The 22421-nt window shown below is 43.1% G+C and overlaps 1 protein-coding gene across 1 annotated transcript; it reads left to right on the top strand.

Annotated features, from left to right (window-relative positions):
• The first annotated feature begins 353 nt into the window (after positions 1 to 353).
• DDX24 (DEAD (Asp-Glu-Ala-Asp) box helicase 24) lies at positions 354 to 16851 on the top strand. Its single transcript, XM_009895455.1, has 8 exons — positions 354 to 1080; positions 4121 to 4498; positions 6222 to 6375; positions 6765 to 7280; positions 10632 to 10707; positions 11309 to 11497; positions 14716 to 14849; positions 16620 to 16851. The coding sequence occupies exons 1-8, from the start codon at positions 354 to 356 to the stop codon at positions 16849 to 16851; spliced, it is 2406 nt and encodes an 801-aa protein (XP_009893757.1).
• Positions 16852 to 22421: the final 5570 nt, after the last annotated feature.

Raw genomic sequence — 22421 nt, 5'->3', positions numbered from 1 at the left:
CCCCGGCGACGGCAGGCCGGTGGGGCCCCCGCGGGCCTCCCGCAGGTCCAGTGTGTTCCGTGTGCGGCGGCAGGGGCCGGGCCGGGCCTTTGGCGGGTGGTAGTCGGGAGAGGCAGAGGCTGAAGCGCTTCGCGGCCTACGGGGGTTTATGCTGGCGATTTTAGTTCTAGGAACGCGGCTGTAGGCCTGGCCCGCTGTAGTTGTATTTATATCCGTTCATATTATTTCCCCCTAAAAGAAAAGAGTTATACTTTGCGTCCCGGTGTGTTTTAATTTCATAAACGTAATCCGCATTCTTTTGGTCTGATGGCCTGCTTTTTTACCACCCCGCCCCAGTTTCTTTTTAGGTAAAAATGAAGACCAGAAAAGGAAGAAGATTTAAATCGTCCTTTAAATTGAGACAAAAAGGCATTGAAGTAATAGGAAAATGGAAAAATGTGCCAATCGACCCCAATCTATTTGCTGATGAGGATTTTGGAGATATAGTATGCTTGGAGGAACTTACAGAGTACAAACTAGTAAGTTCTTCCAAAGTGGGGAAAGTAAAAGAGAAGAGAAAGGCTGAGAGCGTTTCAGAAGAAGGCAATGAGGAGGAGGAAGAACCTGTTGTCCCTCCCAAAAAGAAAAAGAAAAACAAAGATGTGAAAAGCAAACCGGATAAAAGTGGTGATGCTAATGCAGCAGAAATCGATGTGCCAGTTGATAAAGTGGCAAAGTGTAATGAAATAATCAAAGCGGCAAATTGTGAGGGTGATGGACATCTGGCTGAGAGCACTTCAAGCACAAAAGATGCGCCTAAGAAAAAGAAAAAGAAGGTAGCTAAAAATAAGGCTTCTCAAGCTCAAGAAGCTCTTCCATCAGTAGCTTCTTCTAAAAAGGGTAAAAACTGGACAACAGAAGTTCTGTCTGCATCAACTGATCACAAAGCTGATGTGTCTGCATGGAAAGACCTTTTTGTACCTGAACCAGTGTTGCGGGCCTTGAGCCACCTGGGATTTAGTGCTCCAACTGCTATTCAAGCCTTAGCCTTGCCTTCTGCCATCCGGGATAATATGGATGTTCTTGGTGCTGCAGAAACAGGTATGAATCTGTTCAACTGGTTGTATATGCTGGGAGCTTCCCATCTTAAATGCTCTTTAAATGCATCTTATTGTTCTGAGTTTTTCTGTGTAGCAGAAGAAGCATTTATATGTAGGAGAAGAGCTTGTAGCTTCTGCATTTCAATATATTAGTAAAGATTCATTGTGAAGTATTAAAACTTTGAAACTTACAAACACAGGATGTTTCACCTTTACAAAGTACAGTGTGCAAAGTTTTGAAGTATCAATGAGTTTTTATGCTTTTGACAGGTGTCTCTTTTTCTGTTGTTTGTCAAAATGTTTTCTATTTTGGGAACCGTGAGGCGATACACTGCAAAGGGCAGAACGACTAAAACAGAGTCACGTTCCAAGAGTCTAACTTTTGTGGGTGTTCCAGTGCCAAGGCAAAGCAGAGAACTAGCTTCCTTTGAAGATGATGCAGTACTAGCTTGGAGCAGTAAATCAGTAGTAGGCACAGTGTTAGGCGTTGTGAACATGGCCTGGGCCTTTATCCTAGCAAAAAAGGCCCACCCTGTGCCCTGTCTCTGGGCTTGGCCCGTATGTGGTCACCAGCACTTCTAACTGCTTGTGCTTGCAGTATTATGCTGATCCTTTAATTGGAGAGGTACTGTCTCTTGTCCAGCTTGTGATTAGCTCATGCCTTTGTCTTTAAGCATTGCTAGCCTCTGTGAAATTAGTTATGGCTTCTTTTTTACTTAAACAATAGTTGTGAAGTCTCAGAGCATTACTTCTACTCTCTAACTTCTTTTGCTGCTCATACCTTTGAAGTTTTGTCTTCTTTAGCAGTGCAACAATTTTTATTCATAAAAACTAAAAATAGGCAGCGCAATTGGAAGCTACATTGGTTTAAAGGCTTCCTTTGCATTCTTTTCATCTGTTCCGGTTGCCTTATCTCACTGCTTCTCTTGTAAAGCCATTTACTGTTCTGGAACATGAAGGTATAGTAACTAATAAGATATGCAGTCATTTGCATTTTTATTTTAATTAGAAGCTAGGCTGGTGCTGTTAGCTTTAATAAGATTAGAAAGCCCTGCAGGGAGTGTCTTTGAAAGTGGAACTGAAAATTTAAATAGCGTACTCGTGCTGCAAAAAAGTGCTGGAAAGCAAATCCTTCTCTAGCTGCAGAATGGAAAGCACGGTTGGTGGCAGGTTGTGTTGTTGCTGTCTAATTTTGCACAACCCTGAGGTAGTAGGACTGTGTTTTGCTCATTTATTTGCTTGTTTTGTGAAAGAAAGCCGGGTTCTCTCCAGAGAGCCCAGTCGGTCATCAGTGTTGCTGTAGAAACTTGAGAGAAGGTGTGGACAATTGTCTGTTATGAAGGGCTGCAGCTGGGAGAGGCTGAAACTCTCCAGTTCTTTTTTTCTACATCCTACAGCTTCCCTCAGCATTGGGCCTGAGGGAGGAAGGTGACAGGTGGAACAGCTATTCCATCTACCCTTTTTGGTAGCTGCTTAGGGGAGAATGGCAAGATTTTTGTATAGCAGTAGATGCCTGTGGAGATGAGATGCAGGGAATGTCAAGGCTTTTTATTTTTGCAGTGGATCTGAGCAGTTCTGTTCGTTACCATGTAGAAGTAGTGAATTTTTTGGTTAAGGAACCAAATTTTCTCTCTGTAAAACCTTACAATCTAAAACCATGTAAAGGAGCATGAATTAGCTTGAGCTGTAGTGTCTGGGGGTACCAAAATATACTTTTCTTACGGTTTTGCAGGCCTGGCTATGGTATGTGATCTGTGTGTTGTGAAGATAACGGGCCCTGTAATGTGATTTAATTTGTGGGTGAATCTAGTGCCTGCAGAATAGACCTGATTATCACAGCTGTAATCTAGCTGGGTGCAGTACTGACATTTGCACCAACCAAATTGCATTACCTTTATTTCAAGATCAGCAGTGTTCTTTGCCTTAAAAACAGATGTTCTGATAATACAGCATCTTACTGTACAAGTGCTGTGCAAATGCAGATTATAAACATTTCCTGCTTCAAGTTCAGAGATCAGAAAAGACTTCCCAGACATGCAGAAAGGTGGGGAAGTAGATATGAGGAGCCTGTGCAGCGGTACTGGTCAGGATAATGGTACTGGGCTTAGCAGTTTATTAACTAATACTAAGGTTCTTCTCTGAACAGGCAAAATTCTGTGTTGCTGAATTCGGCAAACCATTATGGATTTGTGAAACGCACAAATGGTGCTCAAGGAATTGAGATGAGATTTCCAGAGGACTGCTTCCCAGCAGTGGCCTGTTAGAGGAATGGTGTAATAGTGTCTTGTGCTCTGGATGCTGCTTTTGTGATCCATGAACTGATATTTATGAGAACCTTAACTGGAGTGCGTGTCCTACCAGGCTTCTTCTAACGTCTTTATGTTATGAACAGAGGGTTTAGAAGGGAATATGTGACTTGCAGTTTGGTACAGTGAACCCCTGAAATTAAAGTTAGGGAAGCACTTTTTTTGCAGCCCCGTTCTCTCCAAAGTGGATTATCTGTTTTAAATCAGATTTGTGTGTTTTGATTTTAAAATGGTGAGATGGTGGAGTATGTCAAAATACAGTTTCTTAGAAAGTGGTAAACACAGTACTGTAAACTGAAGATGGAAATTAATCTTTCAAGTACATTCCAGTTTGTCCTTGGCCTCATTTGCTATTCCTTTATGTGGAGAACATTGATCAGAACTGTCAATTAGGGCATGGTATTCTCCTTACGGGCATACAGTTCTTTAAAAATATCTTGGCTGCAACTGCAGCTTTTAAAAACCACTTTCAGAACAAATGAATCTGCCTGACCTGCTAGAGATTGGAAAAATACCTGTTCCCCCAGAATTACGGTATTGGTGACCTCAAGCAGATGTATAAAGGGAACAGGAAAAAAGATGCTATTGCTGCAGGTTTCCGGTCTTCTAAACATCAATAGTTTGTGTCTGTTACAACTGTATGTTTTAAGAACAGTGTGTGATTGGCTGCTGCTTTTCTCATCTTTTCAAATAAATGACTTGTCGGTCTGTATTACTTTTCTTGTTTGTTTTTAGGAAGCGGCAAAACGCTTGCATTTGCAATTCCAATGATTCACTCTGTGCTGCAGTGGCAAAAATCAAATAGCTCGACAAACAGAAATGACAGTGTTTCTAAAGAGTCCCATCAGCATCATGATGAAACAAGATGCGAAAATGAGGATGAAGCAGAAAAACTAACCCATCAGCAGGTTGAAGATAGCAGAGATGAAGATGATGCATCTTTCACAACAGGCTGCGTGAAGGTGCTGGAAAATTTTGAATTTGATTCCGGTGACGAGACGCATACCATTGGCTCCCATAAAAAGAGACCTCTTTTAGGACTGGTCCTTACTCCCACAAGAGAATTAGCTGTACAAGTAAAACACCACATTGATGCAGTTGCAAGGTTTACAGGTATGTAGACCCCACAGGCCGTGTCCTAGATGTCACTGGGTTTGGATCTTGGCATTGGTGTTGAGCCAGAACGTGTGCCACAGTTTTCTTCCACGTTGTGAAATTGGGGTGGCTTTTGAAGGGTTGGGGTTCATAGTCATTAATATTTGAGAAATGCATAAGGTTCTTCAATGAGATGCATGTGGAAGCAAACAGTTAATGTGGGATATTTTGCTTTAAACTGTTTCTTCCTTCAAATAGCTGTTGAATCCTGCTTTAGCAACACAGAATCAGTGCTAGATACCCAGCCACAGCTAAATTTGTCCTGGTTTTGGATAATGTAGGTTATATATTAAAAAATAATTTAATTTTATATATATACACACATACAGTTTTTTAAAATATACATCATTTCCTTTTTTGACAGATATATCAATCTATATAGATCATAGATAGATATAGTTATATCTATATATATATATATAATTTTGGTCTATCTATCAAAAAAAGTAATTATGGCCATAAGTTTTAAGGGTAGAAGGCATTGCGGGATAGTCTGACCTACCTGCTACAGCAGTCACGCCGCAGCCTATTGCTGGGTAACATGCCTGATGAAAGCAATTCAAGTCTGTTCCTTTCTTTTCCAAACCAGAGACCTGTACATCTGTTAAGTGAATGAGTGAGGATGTGAAACTTTTCAAGATGAGGAGAATTGGGAAACAACTCCCCACTTCTCCAATAGTAGTAATTGTTTATTTATTGAAGAGGATATGTAGTGCAGTGATCTGCTTTTAAGCACATCTTCCTATATGTCCTGCTGTGCTCATCAGTCTACAGCAGATTACAAGGCTAATTTTAACTCCCAGCCTGAAATAATCAATTTTTGTCAGTACAGTTTGGATAGGAGCAGTGCTATTTGTGTGTAAAAAAAAAAAAAAAAATCTGCTGCCCAAGTGCTGTATAGTTGCTGCAGCAGGAGAGAAAATACGTTTTGATGTGGGCTTCCTTTATTGTCTCAAACTCACTTTGAAAAACATCCCCACTTGGAAGCACGGGGTTCCACAAGTAGTAGGGAAGAGAGATCTGTGGTGGCTTGGATACTGGAGGTATCTTGCGCCATAGCATTGAGTTTGTCATGGGCCAGTGTATTTTTTGAAGCAGGGTAAAATACAAGCCATGTGTGGAGTCTGTGCTTCCAAAGCTAAACTCCTTTTAGTACCTGAGCAAATTGCTTAGAGCTAACTTAGGGCCTCTGTGCTACTGTGCAGTCCAAGGAGTCATTAATTGGGAGGAAGCATTCTTGTTAGGATTATTCCATAGCAAATGAGCAGTTATTAGCAAGACAAGCATTTCTCAGTCTTATTCTTGGAGGAGCCGGCTGTTTATTCATAACAGGAACATGCTTGTTTGTGCAGATAAAATTGACAAGACATGAGATTCTGAAGTATGGGTAAACAAAGCTAACAGCTATGGAGGACATGCATGATTCTTCCTGCTATTGTAAGACAGGTACACTAAAAGAAAGAGTACTTTATTTTTGGCATCTAATCATACTGAGGATTTTTCTGTAAAATTGAGGGCACTGCTGTGTATTCAGTGTTATATAAAACTCATGAAGTTTACTGGCCAAAATGGTTGCTGAAAGCTGTGGTATAGACTTTTTAAAATACTTCTTTGAGTGGATGTATGTAAAGACATTTGCCAATAAATTAGTGAGATAAAAACTATTATTTATACATTCTAGGCATCAAGACTGCAATTCTAGTTGGAGGCATGGCTGCACAGAAGCAAGAACGTGTACTGAATCGAAAGCCAGAAATTGTAATTGCAACCCCAGGCCGTCTGTGGGAGTTAGTTAAAGAGAGACACCCACACCTTTCAAATCTTCGGCAGCTCAGGTAAAGGTGCCTTTTAGACTAACTGCTTGACACTGAACTGGGTGTTACTGCATACCGATTATGTTTACTAACTGATTAAATAATTTAGACTGTGTAAGATCACGTATTTCTTTGCCAAGAGTTTTTTATTGAAATGCATAGTGATTACATCGATGGAAGGAAATGTCAATTAAAGCCAGTAGCAAAAACCTAGTTTTTTCTTTAGAAACCTGATTTTTGAAAAAGAAATGTGGAAGGCTGCTGTAGCTACCTCAGCATACCTAGTGTTCCTTTGGGTTTTACATGCAGAACTTCCCCTATGTATTTAGCAGGAAAAGTTCTTTTGAAGTGTATCAGGTTTGTATTTCTCTGCACAAGTGTATTTTTACTGTGTGTTTTCTATTTGACAGGTGCCTTGTGATTGATGAAGCAGACCGAATGGTTGAGAAAGGTCATTTCTTAGAGCTGTCTCAGTTGCTGGAAATCTTAAATGATTCACAGTATAACCCGCAACGACAGACTTTTGTTTTTTCTGCCACTTTGACTTTAGTCCATCAGACTCCCACAAGAGTTTTGCAGAAAAAGAATGCCAAAAAGATGGACAAGAAGACCAAACTAGAATTGTTAATGGAAAAAGTAGGAATAAAGGGCAAACCGAAAGTGATAGACTTAACACGGAAAGAGGCCACTGTTGAGACTCTGACAGAAACCAGAATCCACTGTAATACAGATGAGAAGGACTATTATCTCTATTATTTTCTTCTCCAGTATCCAGGAAGAACCATGGTCTTTGCAAATAGCATAGACTGTGTGAAACGGCTCTGTTCTCTCCTCACAATCTTAAATTGCGATCCTCTTCCTTTGCATGCCAACATGCACCAAAAGCAAAGGCTGAAAAACCTGGAAAGGTTTGCTGAGCGAGAGAGGTGAGTTGATTTTCTACTTCCTAGTAGAGAAAAAAGGAAATCATGTAAAATGTAGCGGGGAAAGGAAACAGCTCTGTTAGAGCAGGAGCAGGTTGGGGGATGCGAGTCCCCTGTTCATGAGCCCAGGTTATAAACGGTTAAGGATGAGGTTTCACAGTGTGGTTGAGGTGATGAACTGGAGCGAGTTCAGTGTAAGGCCACCAAGATGGTCGAGAAGCACTTGTTCTGCAACGGGAGAAGCTGAGGGCAGTGGGTTTGTATCACCTGGGAAAAAGACCTTGTGGGGACCTAATGGCAGCCCTCCGATATCTTAAAAGAAGGTCATCAAGAAGATGGAGCCAGGCTCTTCACAGTGGTGCGTGGTAGGAGGATGAAGGATATTGGGTGGAAGTTGAACCGAGAGGTTCAGGCTGGATATAAGAAAGAGCTTTTTCTCTGTGAGGACAGTCAGGCATTGGAACAGGCTGCTTGTTATTGGAGTTTTTCGAGGCTCAGTTGCATATAAAGCACTGAGACACCTGGTCTAACCTCCTTTGAGGAGAAGGTTGGACTAGAGATCTCCTGAGGTCGCCTGGAGCCTGAATTATCCTTCGGCCTGTCAGCTCGTTGCTGCTGAAGGAGCTGTCACTTGCCCTGTTTTCAGCCATATGCTTCTATAACCATCCTGTACACCTCTCTGCCCTGTGCCCTGGCTCTGCAGCTCATTTGATCCTTCAGTAAGTTGTTTCATCTCACAAAGCCATCAGGAACCTAATGAAATTCAACAAGGGCAAGCGTAGGGTAGTATATCTGGGGAGGAATAACCCCATGCACCAGTACAGGTTGGGGGCTGACCTCCTGGAGAGCAGCTCTGTGGAAAGGGACCTGGGAGTCCTGGTGGACAACAGGATGACCATGAGCCAGCAATGTGGCGAAGAAGGCCAATGGCATTCTTGGGTGCATCAAGAAGAGTGTGGCCAGCAGGTCGAGGGAGGTCATCCTCCCCCTCTACTCTGCCCTGGTGAGGCCGCATCTGGAGTACTGCGTCCAGTTCTGGGCTCTACCGTTCAAGAAGGGCAGGGAAGTGCTGGAGAGGGTCCAGCAAAGGGCTACTAAGATGATGAAGGGATTGGAGCATCTTTCTTACGAGGAAAGGGTGAGGCACTTGGGTCTTTTTAGTCTGGAGAAAAGAAGACTGAGGGGGAATCTTATCAATACTTGTAAATACTTAAAGGGAGGGTGCCAGGGGGATGGGAGCAGTCTTTTTTCAGTGGCGCCCAGTGATAGGACGAGGGGTAACAGTACAGGTTGGGGGCTGACCTCCTGGAGAGCAGCTCTGTGGAAAGGGACCTGGGAGTCCTGGTGGACAACAGGATGACCATGAGCCAGCAATGTGGCGAAGAAGGCCAATGGCATTCTTGGGTGCATCAAGAAGAGTGTGGCCAGCAGGTCGAGGGAGGTCATCCTCCCCCTCTACTCTGCCCTGGTGAGGCCGCATCTGGAGTACTGCGTCCAGTTCTGGGCTCTACCGTTCAAGAAGGGCAGGGAAGTGCTGGAGAGGGTCCAGCAAAGGGCTACTAAGATGATGAAGGGATTGGAGCATCTTTCTTACAAGGAAAGGGTGAGGCACTTGGGTCTTCTTAGTCTGGAGAAAAGAAGACTGAGGGGGAATCTTATTAATACTTGTAAATACTTAAGGGGAGGGTGCCAGGTAGAAGAGAAGAGTCTTTTTTCAGTGATGCCCACTGATAGAAAAAAGGTAACGGGCACAAACTTGACCATAGGAAGTACCATCTAACCGTGAGGAGAAACTTCTTTCCTTTGAGGGTGGCAGAGCACTGGCACAGGCTGCCCAGAGAGTCTACCACCCTGGAGACATTCCAAACCTGCCTGGACACCGTCCTGTGCAACCTGTTGTAGGTGACCCTGCTCTGGCAGGGGATTGGACATGATGATCTCTAGAGGTCCCTTCCAACCCTGACCATTCTGTGATCAGAAAACTTTGCTGGTTCAGGGTTTTGTGGGTTTATTTAGATGAATTAGCTTCCTGAGGGTCAAGGTATGCTAGCACAATGCAAGAGAAGGGGCAGTTGTGCCTTTCAGCAGTAGTGGGGCAGTCAGGTTTACCCAAGCAGGCCTGGCCTGCTGTTTTAAGAATTATTGTTTCTGCTGGCTTTGGGATGGCCTTTGGGAGGAGGTTGGTGGTCTTGGTACTTCTCTAATCCAGAAGCCTCACAGTTTAGTTGCTGTGAAGTGCTGCATGCTGTTTGGCTGCGTGGGAATTTGTACCTTGGTAATAAGCTCAGGCAGGGAGAAGAGAGGTTGAATTTCTGTGATGGATCTGCAGTGTCCCTCGTCAAAATGTAGTATCGATAGCATTGGCCTAGGTCAGACAGGACATTTTCAGAAACTGCAGATTTTCAAGGCAAGAAGAAATCTATGAGACCATCTATCACAGCCTCCTGCAGATTGCAAGCTGTAGAATTTTCTCTGTTTATGTCTGCTTTGAACCTCGTAGCAATAGAGTATGCAGTCAGATGCCATAAAATCTTAACAGATTTTACAAGTAACTTGTTTCAGTTGCTGGGAGATTTTTTTTAAAATGAATTGTTCCGTACACTAGGGAGACTTTTGTCTCTATAGTAGACTGTTTATGTAAAAGAATGACTTTTTCGAGTATCTCTGCCTTTCTAGGAGTAGGGAGAAATGCCAATTGTCAGAGTAGAATTCCTTCACTTTGTATTTCTAGCTTTTAATTTACTGAGTGAACTTACTTGAGTGCGACTTGGTAGGAGATATTTCAGCCCCAAAAAGCTGTTAATTAAATCTATGTTAATAATGTGGTTTTTCTCAACTGGTGAAACTTGTAATAACCCATCTGCCCTGCCAAAAGGTCAACTGTGGTGTTAATGGTATGATCATATCAAGCTAAAGGTATTTTTAAACCCAGCCTGGGCAGAGCACTGAAAAATGTAATGAAGGGGAGCATATCCCCCTGCCAAGTGGTTGGATTAGGTCATTGAATAGCAATTTGGGCTAGCATTCCTGTGAACTGGGAGAGAATAAAAGCATAGGAAAACAGGATCCAGCAAGGTAGTGAATTTCTTTATTGGAAACAGAATAAACCTGCTGAAGGTAACATTTGTATTTTTTTCTTTTACTTTAAGAATTGGTGTTTCAAGACTGCCTCTGATGTAATATTGGGTATCGTTTTCTGTAAGGGCAAACAAATAGCATATTTCCAGCAGATGATGTAGTACAAATCTGTTCCTTAAATTGCTGTGGCAGAATTCTGGGTCGCTGTATGTGATGTTCCTTGGCAGATGGTTTACTCTTCAATTTTATGTTCATTAAATGTTATCATTTCCTCAGCTGTGTCCTCCTGACGACAGATGTTGCAGCTCGTGGTCTTGATATTCCCAACGTGCAGCATGTCATCCACTACCAGGTTAAATATTTTTAATGGTTTTGCTTTTACTGTCTTGGTTTTGAAATAAGCTTTTGCTGATCCAAACCCTGAACGCTATAAAGCTGTGATTCTCAGCCCTGTGTATAGTATAGTCCCAAGTATAGAGATTTAGTCATTATTAATTTAACTGTCCTGTACTGCTTTGTACTTATGGATCTCATTGCTGCAGTGACTGAATGTGGTAGGTAGCACTTCATGAATGTGTGATTATATATGAGAAATGACCTAGCACATACGATTCTCCCTGGTTTTTGCTTAACTTTGATATCCAGAGTTGTCATATGACTCAGCCCTATAACTCTTCTCTGAGGACCCATACAGTTTTTTCCTGCTTTGCAATGAAATGACAGAGGGTCAGAAGTTAGGACAGACTTGCAAAAGGTTATGCAAGGAAGAATACTGCACAAGAGAACAAAAAGTGTCTCCAGACATCATCTTTTACTTTACCTTCGGCTGTGTTATATGCAACGTACCATGTGTATATAAAAACCAATATTCATTGGGAACCTCTTGTCCAAAGCATGACAGGCTGCTGCTTGCTTTCCATCGCCAGCTTCATGGTTTTTCTGAATATTTGCAGGTCCCTCGTACTTCTGAGTTGTACGTACACAGAAGCGGCAGAACAGCCCGAGCTGCCAATGAAGGCCTTAGCCTGTTGCTGATCGGCCCTGATGACTTGATCAATTTTAGGAAGATTTATAAAACGTTGGAGAAGAGTGAAGAGCTGCCATTTTTCCCAGTTGAAAGCAAGTGCATGACCTCGATCAAGGTAAAGAAACAACAATCCCTTTGCAGCCTGAGTAGTTGCTTGCTTATTTATATTACTGCATTACCCATCATGTTCTTTTCACGTTTCAGATGAAATTTATTCTTCAGGACCTGGATTTGAAAATGAAGTTAATCACACTTTGTCTTTTTTTTTAAGCAGTATTTGTGGTTTCTCCTCAATAACTGGCCCAAAAAAGGTTTTCAAACATAAATATAACTTCCATTTTTATTGCACGTTTTTATGTAGAACTTCTCATGACTAGATTCCCCAAAACAGTACAGGAAAGTGAATGTTTTGTGGCTGGGGAGTTGGGGTGGCTCTGTTAAGTATGTTGTTTAAAGCCTCTTGTGTTAGGAACAGACTAGAGAACAGTATCAGGTCCAGGGATCTTCAGTGGTCTTCCTCTGCCTCTTTTCAGTTGAAGTAATGAGTTGTCTGCTTTTCTGAAAGTTCCTATACTGTGAGGCCACAGCTGCCACCGTACCCCGTCAAACCATGTATGTTTCCTTTTTGTAGGATATTGCCTGTTTTAAGGCGAATTCAGTCATTTGCTAACTCACAAGGTAGACAATGGTTAGGATTTACAAAACAGTATATTTTAGAAAGCATCTAGTCACCACAGATTTACTACTTCTCGAATAAGAGGCCATTTCATGTCTCAGCATTCTCTTAACAATTTGGGTGACATCAACCACGTAGAAATGGGACGTATTTAAATACTGCATTTGAAAGGAATCTAGATGGGGTTGGAATGTCTGAATATTGCACAGTTATTGAGAACAGGGGAAAAATGCAAGCAGTCAGATAATGCAACAGATATCTTCCTTATAGTATTCTGGTTCATGCTTATCCAGTTGGCTTGGACTGACCCCAGGGTCCACCCCAGTGGCAACCGCAGTATCCTGACCTTGTGAATAATGTCAGCAAGTTTCAAAGCCCAGGCCTGCTCCAAATGGCAACCTTTCTCCCCACACCCCTCGAGTGGATGGACCGCAAGGCAGGGACTCGAGGGGGCAAAGTCACTCCCGCTGTAAGAGAAGATCTAGGTTCACGACCACCTGAGGAACCCGAACATACAGAAGTCTATGGGACCTGACAAGATGCATCCCTGAGTCTTGAGGGAGTTGGCTGATGTAGTTGCCAAGCCACCGGGCAACCCTGGTGTCAATACAGGCTGGGGGATGAAGGGATTGAGAACAGCCTTGCCGAAAACAACATGAGCCAACAATGTGCCCTCGCAGCCCAGAAAGCCAACCATATCCTGGGCTGCATCAAAAGCAGCAGCAGGTGGAGGGAGGTGATTCTGCCCCTTTACTCCACTCTGGTGAGACCCCACCTGGACTACTGCGTCCAGCTCTGGAGCCCCCAACATAAGAAGGACACGGACCTGTTGGAGCGGGTCCAGAGGAGGGCCGCAAAGATGATCCGAGGGCTGGAGCACCTATCTTATGAAGACAGGCTGAGAGAGTTGGGGTTGTTCAGACTGGAGAACAGAGGGCTCCAGGGAGACCTTATTGTAGCGTTCCAGTACTTAAAGGGGGCCTACAGGAAAAGATGGGGACAAACTTTCTAGCAGGGCCTGTTGTGACAGGACAAGGGGCAGTGGCTTTAAGCTAAAAGAGGGAAGATTTAGACTCGATACAAGAAAAAATTTTTTACGATGAGAGTGGTGAAACACCGGCCCAGGTTGCCCAGAGAAGTGATAGATGCCCCATCCCCAGAAACATTCCAGGTCAGGTTGGACGGGGCTCTGAGCAACCTGATCTAGTTGAAGCTGTCATTGCACGTTGCAGGGACGTTGGGCTAGATGACCTTTAAAGGACCCTTCCAACCCAAACTATTTTGTGAATCTATGAAATGGGGTATTTAGCGTGAATCTTTCAGGATGTGCAGCTTTCTGAAAGAGAAAGAAAATCAAATAAATGCTTCCGGAGACTCGTTTTTCTCCTCTTGGTAGTAACAAAGAGAATTTGTTTTTTTTTTTTTCCCATCTTTCCCCCGCCCCCCTCCACCTGCCAAATGTTTCTGGTTACTGACAGAAATCTGTTGTTTTTAAAGTGTTTCATCAGAGGTCCCTTCTGTGTTTCTTGATGAGTAGTTCTTGGCTCTTATCATGCTCTGTCAATTTATGGGCAAATAAATATTGTTTCCACACTTAAATTTTCCTGCCACCATCTCATGATCTTCTCTCCTATGTATAATAGTGCTCCTCTCCCCAGAAAAGATGTCTTTGTAATTGAAATTACAGGACTCCAGCCTCCCAGACGCTTCTTCCCTTCTTCTTGCCTTCATTCAAGTTCAGGAAAAGTCTGAAAGTATTTCACACTTGAGAGGAATACAATTGGTGAACCAAAGTAGAGGAGAGACCAAAAGAAGACTCACGTTTTACAAACAGGGAAAAACTATTTAAAATTTCTTGTAATAATGTAAAGAGAAATGACCAGCTTGTTTTATTAGTCAATTGCAACTTTAATTTCCTCTCTCTCAGCGCTTTAATTATCCTGGCTGTGGTCAGGGTGTACAGGGTTTGTTTTGTGCAACCACAGGCACATTCCAAACAGTAGAACCTGCTGCTGAGTTATTATTTACTGCCAGTACAGATTTTCTTTCCATAATGAATTAGGTTTCTGAGACAGCTTGGCCCAGCTGGAAGGCTGCAGGTCAGGTGAGGTTTGCTGGATATCTTTGTTCCACGTGTGTGCAGCTGGGAAGCAGGACAGGACATTTTGTCCTCTGCCTAAACAAGATCAGGTGGATTTCTGAAAACATGAGTAGCTCCTTCCATATGGCTTGCAGGAGCTTACGTCTTCAGAGTGGGATGAGGGTAGCAGCTGCCCCTTATTGCTGAGGGTTGTAACTTTAAGATCCAGCTGTACTATGTAACTGGGAAATGATCGGTATCTGAATCATGATTTGTCCTTGATGTCTCTTAAGTGTTTGTAATGATTCGTTTAAAGAATGAGGAGTTAACATTCAGGCATGTTTAGCAGTTGAGGTGTTTTAGAATTCACATTCTATCATGGACCTGAAGAAGGAAAACACTTTAGCAAATGATGACGTGCCTTTATTACATGGGGCACCTGCTGTAACAACAGTAGGGAGCCAAAGTGGCATTGCACCTCAGTTGCATTGTAAGGCATGCTCTCAAACACTAATTCTGCTGAAGTTCCCCACATTTAAACCTGATCATAACATCTAAAATGTACTTTTTGTTGCAGGAGCGGATGAATTTGGCACGGCAGATTGAGAAGGCAGAATTTTTCAACAGTCGGGCAAAGCAGCACAACTCCTGGCTCCAACAAGCTGCAGAGGCTCTTGAGGTTGATCTTGATGATGACATGTTAATGGGCAAGTAGAAATGCTTGTTTATGGCTATGCTTATTTGGTCCGATAGCACTGGTGTCCAGAAGAAGCCGCGCCATGGCAGAGGAACTCTTAAAACCTGCAGGGCAGAAGGGGAAGGAAAAGGAGTGTCATTGCTTAGTACGTTGTGTTGCTGTTTTTTCTGGATGATTGTGCGGTAGATAGTGCTGGAGCTGAGGGAGTGAGGTGTGACAGTTCTGGCAAGTCGCAGACAAGTCCACATATTGTAGGACAAGAACTGTTTAGCTTCTGGCAAATGTTTTAGAATAATCTAACAGCCCAATGTGTCCTGCTTGACTCTTGTCCCCTCCATGTCAAAGAAAAAGCTGTTTCTCCACTTCTGCTTCTCTCTCCCACCTCCCTGTAGAAGGCAGGAGGATAGGAGCTTGACAGCTCTGTGTGGGAACATCCAGGAAACACTAGCAAACACCAAAAATGATGTGAGCCTTATGTAGGTTGAATTGTGTGGGCTAAATGACCAATACTTATATTCAAGTTGCTGAGGTTTTTGGTGGTGTGTTAGAGGTAACTAATTTCTTATATTTTTAAAATTAAATGTTCTGCAGGCTGTGCCTGAGAGAATGTGTAGGGCTGTGCAACTACAGGTGCCTATTAGTTCAATGCCATGCAGCTTTGAGCTGCCTAGATGCACTGTAAAATGTCACATTGTGTTCAGATTTTAGGAGCTGAAGGTATGATTTCCTACCAGTTCTTTGAAGCCATGCTGAATAGGGGTGCTGCCTGGGTCACTTCAACTTAAGCTGTTTCTAATCTGTTAGCTGCTAAATATACAGATGCCTTAGTTTTGAAGCATGTTCACATTAATTTTTTTTTCTTTCCATTATTCATGGCTGGACTAGCTTGTTCTCAACTTTGTAAGCAAGCACTAATCGTCTCTGTCCAAACTGTTCGGGAGCGCTCTCAGATAATTAGCACTCCGCTGTCTTGTTTTGACATAATCTGAGGATGCTGTGCTTTTAAATGAGTTTGAAAACAGCACATCCAGTCCAAGTAAGTCGTGGCTCTCGAGTGAAGCACTTTGTAATTGCCACCCAGAATCTTGCCAGATTCATGCTTTAAAATATATTCAGTCTCCGATTCTTTCGTAGCTTGTTGGAGACTGATTAAAATCTCAGTCATTCCTCCCATAAATGAAATGCCTCTTACACTGTTACAAAGGATTTAGTAATGTCCTTTCAATTTACATTTCAGCAACACTGATCTCATTTATTCCTCCGGTTCAGTCCTCTGTCCATATTAACTATCTCCAGTCTTTTCTATGCCTGTCTTTCTCCTTTGTTATTAAATCTGGGCACCTCATTGTTTTTTACATATAAGGAAGAAAGGGGTTCCTGTTTTACAGGTGCTGAAATGAGGAATGCATAATGTAATGAAATACACAGAAGCTTCTGCCTGAGCTAGAAGTCCAGGTTCAATACCTTATCTTCTGGGTCCCCTTTCCTTTTGTTCCCAAGTCTGTGCTGGGTTGAGAGCCAACTGAACGATTTAGCAGAATGATACCTGGGGTATAGCTACTCAGTAGTCAGGATTCTTCTTCATCTTGTTATCTTGTGGACCGCCTGGGTAATCTGAAAGTGTCACAGGTGACTGGAAGACTGTATGGGAATTGAGTGACCTTGTTAGAGAGAGAAAAATGAGATTAGCATCTGCCCCTAGCGTTACAAAAGCCTGGTGAAAGAGGCCAATGCAAGTTCTTCTGTTGTAACATTCTGTGTGTTTGATTTCTGCCCCAAGGAAGAAAAGCTAGCGAGCAAGAAGAAAGCCAGAAGCAAAAGATGCTGAAGGGGATGAAAAAACAACTAAAACATATGTTGACCCAGCCACTGTTTAAAGTCCTTATGAAAACCAAGTACCCAACACAGTCTGGAAAATTACTCCTGCCTCAGACATCAGTGGGTATTTCAGAATCTGCTCTGGGTACTGTGTCCAAACAACAAGCCAAGAAGAATAAATCGATAAAATTAAATTAGATAACTGAACAACATCACTTGGTGCGACGGAAGCAAGGACAATCCTTATCAAAGCTGTCAGTGCTTATGGAGGAACTCAGCTAGAAGACACGTAGTATGAGAGGCTGTTGCCTGTGTCTTGGTTGTGTGGGCACAAAGCAAAATGTTAATTTAAAGGGCTCTGTTAACATGCATTTAGTTACTGTTGAATCTTGTCTTGGATCTTGTTTTCCTACATTCTTACTTATTTTTTCTTACTGTCTGTATTAATAGAAGTTTATTCGTTTTGAAGTGGTTCTGTTCATTACTCCTTTTTGTGCGATGGGTAAAATTCACTGTGGGCATACCCTAGTGATAAAACTTGATTTGAATTTTAATGTCCTTAAAGGAGAGGGGAAGGTAGGCTGTATACAGTCTGAGTACAATCTGAGCTGGTGGTAATGGAAGGGTTGGCTTTTCCTGCAGCCAGTTCAGTGAGAAAGGCAGCAAATACAGGTAGTGTTACCAGCAGGTCTGCAATTCTGGTTATGAAAATCTCTCCCAATTTTCTTTCTTCTCTGATAGTAGGTCTCTGTTCTGCGCTGGGTCTAATTCCCTTAGTCCTGTGTTATATGTTTTAGAATGTGCAAAAAAAGTCAAGGTAGCAATGGGCCAGGACTGACCTTGGGAGATGTCTAGAGTTTTGAGGAATGTGTTGCTGCTTGTTGTTTTATTAATTAATGTTTGGAGTTACGTCTGTATTTGAAAACATGTTAGAACCATGACCTTTTGCTTTAATGGAAAAGATGTTGGTGCTGTGAAATGTCACTTTTGAAGAGTGCTTCCTGATAATTATGCTTTTAAATCATTTTAACCTGACCTGGGCAAATAATTTTTAAAACTATTTTTAAAAATATGTCAGAAAAATATATTTTGAATTTTTGTTAAATTATATCTGCTATAAAAGCCAAAACCTGTGTCTGTTTTCAGTCACTTGAGATTTCTAGATTCCTCATAGCTGCTGCCCTTTGCACTTAGCAGGCAAGGAGAGGGGAAAAGCACCCAAAAGGTGAGACATAGCAGTGGGATCTGTGTTGGTGGGAGCATGGTGAGCCTTCACCTGCCAGCTGTAGATTGGGTTGTGTTTTTGTGTCTCATACAGTATAGAACCAGTTTCACTGCTGCGATGGGAGGCATCAGTTTACTCTGCTAGTCAAAGAAAAATTTGTCTGTGGAGCTGAGTGCCCCCTCCAACCACTTGCCATTTATGTGAGAATAGCAAACTCTTTACTCTTTCATCTATGTAAATAATTGAAGACCCCCCAATTCCCCCCATCTCTGGAGGTTTTTTCTCTTGTTTCCTTGCATTACGGAGCTGTAACAATTTATTCGTAATCATACAGAGCTTATCAATTACGTATGAAGGTTTCCTTGCAACACGCTGTTTGTCTCATGCCCTTTGGAGTAGAGGGGGGAAGTTTTGGGGGGGAAGAGATGGTAAGGTTCTGTTTCCTCACCCGTGCGAGAAGACGACACATCTTTGGAGTTAATGTGGCATCTGAAAAATAAAAACAAGAATTTAAAGAAAGTTCTTTGTAAGGAAAGCTGAGAAAAGGAACTGAACAAATCCAAGCATGCCCCCATTCCTTTTCTGTGCCAATTTAATCACGTTCTTACATTATGGAAAGGAAACATGCATTGGTTTTGCATCCCTGAAGGGACTGAAGACCAGGTGGGCCTTTTCTGCATCTTGTGATACATTTCTGCTTACCATTCATCAGCAAAAACAAGGCTGGATCCTGAAAAAAGAGCTCTGTATCTCCTCCCTCATCTGAAAGTCTGCATGAGGCAGGACAGCTTTGCCAATTTCTAATTCCACGTGATCATGAGGAGAACTGAACTGGGGGACTGAAAGTATTGTTACTTCCTCTCCAACATTGCTGTGAAGTTCTTCAGCTGCTTCTGTTTTACTGTGTTGAACAACGTAGTTCTCACACTCCCACCCCTCTGTCTGGCCCTAAGCCCACTCTCTTGTGAAGTCTCCCCGAGATGGAGCATGACACTCCTGCCCTCCTCCTCGCCTTCACACTCGCCTGCGGCGCATTCTTCTGCTGGTTCTCTCCTCCAACCTCTGATGTGCTCAGCATGAGCTCTTAATTCTTAATGTACTGATGCTGCACCCCCACAGGAGCTCAAGCTGAGCCTGGACCCTAAAAATATCTCCGTGTCTTAAAAAGAATACTTGTCGAGCGCTCCGAAAGCTCTCTTGTGGCTGCCTGCTTTGCCTTGTCCTTGTCTTGCCAGGATACCCTGAGTCTTCTACCTAGAGGAAAGCCTTATACTTGCTTTGGCTAATTCAAAGACATTATTAAACAATAACTGGAAAATATTACCACTTAGCTGCCCTCCTCCAATGTGAACTAGGTTACTGCAGGAAGAGAGGAAGGCAAAGGAGAATGTTTTCTCCAGCTCTGATCATTTGCATGTGTACCACTGGTGAAAATTAGACATTAAGAGTTTTACATCAAGTACAGATGGGCAATTTAGTTTTAGTATTTAATGAAATATGCAGTATCAAATGGTTTCTGTAATGCTCTACTGCCACAGCAGTTACGCTAAGGCCTCAAACAAGTAATCTTGTGTTTTGTGGCAGCTTATGTCTGCTAAAATACGCATTAATTCAAGGACTAATTAAGCCTATTTAGGCTGTCACAGCAACTTCCAAGTAGATTAATAAAAGCGTGAGTTCAGCAGAGTGTTGGTGGGCCCAAGCTGATACAGAGCAGCCGGTACTACGTAGCAGAAAACTGAAACCCTAATAGCTTCTGAGCCCTCAATTTTCTTGTGTGAACGCGTGGGGCCAGTTGACCTCATCCTCGCCGCAGAGCTCCTGCTCTGTCGTGTGCCTGTCCAGAGAAGGAAGAGTCCCTGTAGCTTAAGACATCTGCTGAGGAGATAGTTTGGACAGGATCTCACGTATTGGACGGCAGAGTTTCCTGCCGTTCCCCATACCCTTGTCTTTCCCTCCTCCCCGGTATGTTAATAAAACGGCAAGTTAGCAAAGCAGAAGCTGGAACGTTGCCTCGCCATATGCCAGCAGCCCCGGCACGCAGCTGGCCGTGTGGCACAGGGGAGGTAATTTGCACCTTAGTGAGGAAGGGCCGCGTACCGCAGTCAGTCCGTGTATCCAGGTCCCTCAGGGGGAAAGAAGACAGGAGGAGGATGCTTTCTGAGCATCTCGCCTCATGCTACCTGACACCAGGAGGAAAACCTGGTAAGAAGCACTGTGCTTGTTTGGGTGTTACTGCTTTGTCCTGTGCTAGCAGGGTGCATTTTGGGTGTTACTGCTTTGTCCTGAGCTAGCAGGGTGCGTTTTGGGTGCCTGGGCGATTCCAGATCGTTTGATGAATGGCTTGGTGAAGGAAGGAGCTCGGAAGACCGTGGGTTGAGTGACTCGTAACAGACTTGATAATGTAGCAGGCAACAATATGTGAGTAATATCCAGTAGTAAAGTAGGATGTAGTCAGGGGTCATAAGATTGGGAAGGAGAAGGGAGGCACGGGACAGAAGGGTTCTGGTGGAAATGGTCCTGATTCTGCAACCCTCTATCGATCCCTTCCAGACCTCCTCCTGATATTCGGGCAGATGTCTGGTGTTTTTCTGGCCCGTGTGAGATTTCTTATTCCAGCTTCCTTTTGTGAAAGGTACATCAAGGCTTCAGTGTCTTCTCAAGTCAATCAAAAGCTCCTCCTGGGGTTGGCCTCACAGAGTGGATAAGAAAGAGCAGTATTATCTGTGACTCCCGAGGCAAGTTCATCGGCCTGGGGAAGCAAGCGAACAGAGCTGCTACTCTTGTTTGTCTTGGAGTTCAGCAGCTCTTGCTGTGAAGCTGGAAGAAATTGTAGCCTGTTTCCAGAGCAACCAACTTTAGACGGTACAAATCTCCCTATTTCTGTAGGTGAGGGCTGCAGTTACAGAATGCAGACCCAAATCCTGGGTTGGAAAAGGAGAAAGGGCACAGCAAAGTACACATGGGCTTTGGTACCACTAGGCTAATTAGAGGTCTGACGTTCTTTTATTCTTAATGTAATTATATCAGTCTAATCAGTAATGTGAATGCTTTTATAGGAGTAGAGTTTATTTTCCTTTCCTTGTGGGAATACCTGCACCACTATCAGCAACTGTGGAATTGACAGATGTTACGGATTTATGCATGCTGGCCACCATAACAGGGTCCGACCCTAGGACCCCACTGATTAATGTAAAGTCCAAGTGAAAGTTTCCAGTTCCTCTTTTATTAGTTCTCAGGTTACAGCTCGAGCTGGGTGCCTCCAGAGAAGGACCGGTACCTCAGATTACGCCCCTCAGTTGTACCCGTACCACCCAGCACTTGGTCCCCAAGTCCAATCACTTAATTCTGGCCGGAGGTCTCTTGATTTCTTGTTGGTTTTCACTGTTGTTGGGCCGGCTGCCTTCTGAAGTTACCTCATTCTCTTGGAATTGTTTCCTTGGTTTCTAGAAAAGAAAAAGAACCAAAACCTCTATACAAAGGCGGGTTAATACCAGAACTAGGTTGAGCACTCTACCTCTGTCTCAAGAAGGTATAGAAGATAATCTTAATCTAATAATAAAACATTGAGTCTCATGGCTAACTCTTCTTCATTGGCCAGTTGGTGCCACCTGCATACACAGCACCAGTTTACGTATCTGGCTGCGTGTCTTCTGGCTGTATTTCCACAGCTCCAACCTTCATGATGATTTTCCCAAAGACCTTTATAACTGTTATTAATACACCACCCAGGGTGACATCGGCCACAATTATTATGGGATAACTAAAGCCAACCATGCTTGATGCCATCTCAAGCCTTTCCCTTTTGGAACTGAGCATGGAGTGATTGCCAGTCTATAAGGATGGTAGATATACCAAACAGGACAGCGTCCTTGATTTACAGTCTCTGATAGTCCACTTGGTCAGCAAGCGGGTGACTCCCTGGTCCAGGTTGCTCTAGAAGGAAAACAAAAATTACGTGGTTCTGGGATTTCCTTCAGTATTTGTAAGTTCAAATGGTCCTGGTTTCAATCTCCAAGGTAGGATTGACAGGGTCTTGTGAAGTTGATGGTCCCTCTAACTGATGTTCTTAGGGAAGTCGTTTAACATGACAGTGGTGAAACCAGTTATTCTTTTCTGCAACCTTTACAGCAAAGAAAGAAGTTAATAACACAGTATACGGATCCTCCTATTTAGGGTCCAGCTTTGTTTTGCAAGAGTGGACCTTTATCGTTACTGCATCTCCAGACTGGATATCATGTACTTGCATTCCAGCTGGTACTGGATGAAACCGTCTGGCTTGTGCCCTCCTTTCTTGTAGATGTTTTTGTATCCCCAATACAAATTTGGTAACTTGTTCATCTCCATCTAAGAGGCTGGTCCTAGCGGGGACAAAGGTGTCAGGTACAGCTAAGTGCCTGCCAAACGTTATTTTTGCTGGTGGCAACCCTAGAGGTTGGCACAGGGTATTTCTAATATCCTATCATACTGTTCCTAAAACTTCAGGCCATTTCAAACCTACAGGATTGAGCAATTTTATTTTTGAGAGTCCAATTCACTCTTT

The sequence above is a fragment of the Charadrius vociferus genome, unplaced genomic scaffold (assembly GCF_000708025.1).
Source record: "Charadrius vociferus isolate BGI_N301 unplaced genomic scaffold, ASM70802v2 scaffold140, whole genome shotgun sequence".
NCBI classification, from domain to species: Eukaryota; Metazoa; Chordata; class Aves; order Charadriiformes; family Charadriidae; genus Charadrius; species Charadrius vociferus.
This window is presented reverse-complemented; position numbering and strand designations above follow the sequence as displayed.

Excerpts from the sequence above, each read along its gene's own strand:
- DDX24 (XM_009895455.1), top strand. The coding sequence starts at position 354 with ATGAAGACCAGAAAAGGAAGAAGATTTAAATCGTCCTTTAAATTGAGA. Across the intron at positions 4,499-6,221 it reads TGCAGTTGCAAGGTTTACAG|GCATCAAGACTGCAATTCTA; the intron begins GTATGTAGACCC and ends TATACATTCTAG. Across the intron at positions 6,376-6,764 it reads TCAAATCTTCGGCAGCTCAG|GTGCCTTGTGATTGATGAAG; the intron begins GTAAAGGTGCCT and ends TCTATTTGACAG.